The 5,837-nt window shown below is 36.4% G+C and overlaps 1 protein-coding gene across 1 annotated transcript; it reads right to left on the bottom strand.

Annotated features, from left to right (window-relative positions):
• Positions 1-1,058: 1,058 nt before the first annotated feature.
• Positions 1,059-2,442, bottom strand: LOC109377592 (BTB/POZ domain-containing protein KCTD8). The gene has a single exon (XM_019633993.1). It carries the CDS (start codon positions 2,399-2,401, stop codon positions 1,955-1,957), a length of 447 nt encoding a protein of 148 aa, XP_019489538.1. The 5' UTR covers positions 2,402-2,442; the 3' UTR covers positions 1,059-1,954.
• Between the last annotated feature and the right edge of the window lie 3,395 nt (positions 2,443-5,837).

Raw genomic sequence — 5,837 nt, 5'->3', positions numbered from 1 at the left:
TAGTTCTTACTAGAGAGCTTATTCCTCTCTATTCCAAATTTCTCATCTGATAGCCCTGCTTCCTGGATTCTGGTAAGGCCACTACCTCCTTTTTTCCCCCTCCGTCTCCAGGAGTGGTGGTGATACTTTACTTCAATTACCTTATTTAAATCTTCTCTATGATATTATTATTATCCCCATATCCCTAAGATCACACAGGTAGTAAGTGGTAGGGGTGGTATTTGAACTATGGCAACTAAACCACCAACCTCTATCCATTTGAGAGTATTGCAGCTATATCAAGCCATGGCAGAACTGTCAACCTTCCCAACGTGAAATGCAGATTTTTGAGAATAGCTCTTTCCCGAAAGCCTGATTGGTAATTCTAGGTAAATCATATATCTTTTTCTTTTTTTTTTAATACCACTGTTGATGGTGTTTTATATACTAGTAGAACAACAAATCTGAACATATCAAAACAATGAATGTAGATTTTTAAATTTTGAATTTCTATTTATCTCCATAAAGTGTCCACAGTGCTACTCAACTTCTATTTTAACTAACCACAGAGCAGATTGAGCTCTCTAATTCTTGAAGATATTATTACCATCTCTCAGCCTGTTCTTTATTAAATTTCATGATAGTAGGCATTTCTTTCTGTAGGGATTGTAAAGCAAAAACTGTGTGGCTTAAGAAAAGAAAGCTTGTTTCCATATATGCAACCAGGAAAAAATCTTGTCACTCAGCCTGACCTTTTAGCTTGCTATTGACATTTTTGTCTCTTAATTTGTAGGAGGTAAATTCCCAATTGTTTTTGGAGAGACTTTCAATCTTGGTGTCAGCTAAAATAAAATTTTAGTGCATTCTCAGATGAGGTCTTCTCTTGTGGGCTATAGGTTTATTAATCAATACCAAGGTTACCTGGATCCTACTCTATCTACATTTTGAATTATATTAAAACTCTAACTTGTGAACATTAAGATGGAACATATCATTCTCCAGCTTGGGATTTTAAAGGAAAATTTAAGACAATGTGAAAATTGAGTAATTTTAAAGAAGAGTCAATAGAAATCAAGGAATTCTAATATACTGTACTTTTTTAATAAATACATAGAGCTCTTTACCATTTCCCTCAATTATTTTGATTAATATGATAATAGGATCTTTCAGAACATTGTCATACCAATTTTCACAGCCTGATGTAAGGACTCATTTCACAGAAATAATAGTGACTAGCATTAATAGATGAATGTCAGTGCCATAACACAACAGTATAAGGCATATTTACACCATCTTAACATACAGAACACCATACACCTACACAAAAAAAATCACATATCCAGAACAAATAAAATTCAATCTCCTAGACAGCTTACATTTACAGGCTTTGCCTGAAACACTTTTTTTTTTTCTGTTTTATTTTTTGTATTTTTTTTTTCTTTCTAAGCGACAAACAGATCTTCCCTATGCCTTGTGGTTTATTTGTAACACTGTGCTCATGCAAAAATAATACTTGTTTTTATTGCATTAACATTTAAACAGTTTTGGATCTGAGTCCCAAAACCATCATCTAACATTTTACTTGATGTTACTTCATCCACATTGTCATTTTAGTTGGAGTGATATGATTTCCTTTTGGTGAGTCACAAAATGACAAACATATCCAGTTGACCACAGTTCAAAAATCAAGATTCTAAGCTTCTTGCTCATGCACGTTTTACTTTCATTCTTGCAAAATAGTTTGAATCAGATACACCATTTTGATTCAACTTTATTGGTTTTCTTTTTTTTCTTTTATATCTCTAAAAACAACAACAACAACAAAAAAGAATGAAAGAAAATACTGTCCCACGTCCACTGTTCACAAAAAAGAAGAGCAGCAAGGATCACACTGACCATTGTTAGGACACAGTCAGGTGGTGACACTGTAGTAAACATTGAATGTCATCAAAGTACTGCAGGAATGTGATAATTACTATAACCCATACTTCTGTAACAGTTCAGATTGCCACTGGCGTTTACGCTCTGGAAAATAATCTGGAATGTGGATTTTTTTAAAATCCTGAATACATTTTTTCATTTCTTCTTCCACACTGAGCTTCTCACAGACTTTCTTTTTGGAAAGATTTGTTTCCCGGGACTTGCTGATGAGTGTCTGAAAGAGTTCACTGTTTCTGCGTTTGTCTGGTGGGGGCATCCATTGCACAGGTGCTTTTTTGGAAGGGCGATCCAATGTTAAGGTGTTAGGTTGATGAGTTGTTGCCTGCTGGGCATTGGGTGGGTTATCCTGGGGAGTGCTCGCCTCTGAGTGGCTGTCACAACTGGAAGTGGAGAGCTCATTGCAGGAAGTCCCACTTTCACTTCCTTTATCTGTGACTTTGTCATGTTTTCTATCTTCATGTTCTTGTTTAGGTGACACCATTTTATGAGGTGGTCCTAAAAAGGAAAAAAAAAAAAAAGTAGAACAATTAAATACAAAGTGGAAAGCTCAAATTAAATAAACTTGACATTTTTTGTTTTAAACCAAGAACATTTATCTCAAGAAAAATGCTGTTTGTTGCACTAGTTTATACTGAAGGATTAAATACAATACCTAGTGCCATTAATGTACATTAAAATATGCAGCATGTTTATTAATTATGTATAACACAAAGTTTGGGAGGTTTGCTTAATTAGCATTTGTGCCATAATAGATCATCAATAACTTTATTCTAAAAAGATTTTTGTGATTTTAGTTACTCATTCCTGAAATCGGAAATAGATACCATATGTAAATATTTTGCTAATATCATAACTGTTTCATTAGACACTTAGTTCATTTCTGTTCTAGTTATTGACATCAGGTGTCCTTTATATATATATTTTGCCATTACAAAAGTAGAAAATACTAGTGCTCTACTTTACGAAGTAGTGGTATTCTCTAGGCCCAGAAGTGAAATAGCATCATTTATGCTTCCAGGTGGGAGGCTGATTTAAATCTTATCCTCAGTCTTTTAATCTTGTTTCCTGTCTATTTCCTTAGAGAGAATTATGGAAGTGCTATAAGATATATATGTGTCTAATGTTATGGTGAAAAAATATAGTTGAAATATAGTGTTCTCTTAAAATACAAGGCTTACCATTTGAGGTAAATTATCTAGGAGAGAAATTTCCAGAAAGTGATAGTTTGCCAAGATAATTATTTCAAATACACAGTTTATTTCTGAGAGAGCATATTTTATTCTCCTCAACTCGGCTCTGGGATTAGGACATCAATTTAACATTTACTGAACACTACCACATGCCCAGAACTATAATAAAACCTATAATAAAACTATAATTAACTGGAGCCCAACCATTGAGAAATATTAAGTTACCCAAATCTCATTTTTTTCTTGTAGTCATCTTTTATGAATAAGTTATATAAATCAGAATGAGGGAAGGCATCAGTTTTTTAAGCAATTGCCCAAGGTATTCTACTGTGCAGACAGAATTGATAAAAATTGGTCAAATTCACAGGGGCTCAAACTTAGCCACATATGAAATTACCTGGAAAGCTTAAGTTATTGATGCCTCATTCTCAACCCCAGATACCCTGCTACCTGGCAATCAAACTATTTAACAGATTGAGGTGATTTCAATGTGCAGCCGAAATTATGAACCTTTCTTCACCCTAATATAGATGAAATGAGTTCATAACTAATATGAGTAGTTTATATTACTCAGAATGGTAGGAAAGCAAACCAACAAAAATATTTTTCATAAAAGGACCTACTATGTGTAACTCACTGTGGGGTGCTAACACCTTGTTTCCTATTTAAAATCAGAATAAACAAAAGTTGATACCAAACATTCAGTTAAGTGAGATTAAAAATTTAAAAAAAATTTAGAACTTTTTGGAATGATGGACATATTCTGTATCTTGACTGTAGTGTTAGCAATAGGGCTGCACACATTTGTGAAAACTGACAGACCTGCATACCTAAAATGGGTGGGTTTTCCTATATGGAAACTATTGCTTGGTTAACCTAACCAAAAACAAACACCGCTTTGCCCCCCAAAAAACAAACAAAAAAACCTTAAGGAACATGTACATATTTGAGGGAACATTTAACTAGTACTTCATACTTTCTTTGTCTGCAATATAGTACACCTAGAACAAATGTGGATACCTATGAATCTTACTAAGAAAGTGCACTAGTACATTTCAGAAGCATTTGCTACCATGGATTAAAGAAAACAAAAGCAAACAGCTGTGTTTTGGTCTCTGTCATTGCCATTTATGGTAAGAAAGAATGGGGGGTGAACCTGAGGGGTGGGGGTGGAGAAGATGTACTTCTAAGGCTCCTGGCTGAACCCTTTCTGAACCCTGTGGTCCTTAGTGGCTGATGGGCACAAACTCTGTCCTTGGGGTCCCTTGCCTTCTGGCTTTCAGGTGGATTCAACCCATGACAAAGGCTGGCTAGGCCATGCCTAACTTCACTCCACCCCAGGATTCCTGTGATCTGGTTGCATCCCTGGACCTAGAGGCACAGCCTTGTACAACAGCTCTCTCTACTTCTGTCTCACTTTTTTATCCTCTCCCCTGCCACTGCCACTGCCACTGCCACCGTTTTCCCCCAGATTCCATTAAATCAAGGCTCACATCTTCAGGCCTACAGGTGTTGACATGTCCACTGTAACTGGCATGAGGGTATTGCTCACACCACTGTAACCTGTCAATACTCAACTTTTTTCAAATGACCCAGCTGAATGTGCTTTCTCTTTCTTCTGGGACCCTGACTGATAGAACCACACTGGTCCCCAACCATCCTCTCCATTGACTACATTACTTGTAGGATCAGTGTTTTAGTGGCAATAATATTGAAAAGAGAATGGGTTTGGAGTCCTGTCCTGGAATCAAATTTTAGCTCCCAGACAAATAGTCTTGTGGCCTTGAGAGACATACTTAGCTCCTCTAAGTTTCTATTTACTTATCTGTAAACTGGGTAGCACTTTCCTTATAGGGTTATTTTGAGATTAAATGAAATACCATACAAAAGGGTCTACAGCAATAATTCTCAGTAATGACAGTATATCATTGTCATGTTTTTAAATGTACAGATGCTCAGGCCCATCTCTAGAGATTTTACGTGTGCTGCAGGGTTTGTTTGTATATGTTTATGTGGAGGTCAGGATGGTGGAGGAGATGCAGCATCTGTTTATCTAATTATCATTATGGCAGAAGGTGATACAAGTAGCATGATGCCACCAGCCTAGTATGACATAGAATATAAATAAACACTTTTTTTACCCTTTCTGTCAACCTTCTGCATTACTTTAACCAGAAATCCCAAAAGAGGAATCTATAATTTTCATTCTCAACGACTAAAATGCAAATACCTAGGAAAACCAATTTATATTTAAGGATAAAAGAGTGAGGAGAAACCATTTTCTGTTAATAGGCATGGGGATAGAGCATTAGATAGAGATACCCAGGCAGAAAAGTAGTAATATCAGAGTGGAAGACAGGCTAGAAGAGGATACAGTTGACCCTTGAACAATGCAAGGGTCGAAAATCCACAGATAACCTTTGGATCCTTCAAAACTTAATTGGTAATAGCCTACTTCTGGTAATTGACCAGAAGTCTTACCAATAATATAGTCAGTTAACACATAGATCTTATATACTGTATTCTTACAACAAAGCTAGAGAAAAGAAAATGTTATTAAGAAAATGATAAGGGGGTTGGCCAAGTGGTGTGTTGGTTAAGAGCTGGCTTGGGACACCAGCTCTGAGCAGCAGGGCCTCAGGTCGGATCCCACATGAGGGCCAGTGATGCTGCCCTCTGCAGCTGAGATGGTGAACAACAGCTCGACCTGGAGCTGGGCTGCCTTGA

The sequence above is a fragment of the Hipposideros armiger genome, unplaced genomic scaffold (genome assembly GCF_001890085.2).
Source record: "Hipposideros armiger isolate ML-2016 unplaced genomic scaffold, ASM189008v1 scaffold_1467, whole genome shotgun sequence".
In the NCBI taxonomy this organism is placed as follows: domain Eukaryota; kingdom Metazoa; phylum Chordata; class Mammalia; order Chiroptera; family Hipposideridae; genus Hipposideros; species Hipposideros armiger.
Note: the sequence above shows the minus strand (reverse complement) of the source record. Positions and strands in the feature narration are given on the sequence as shown.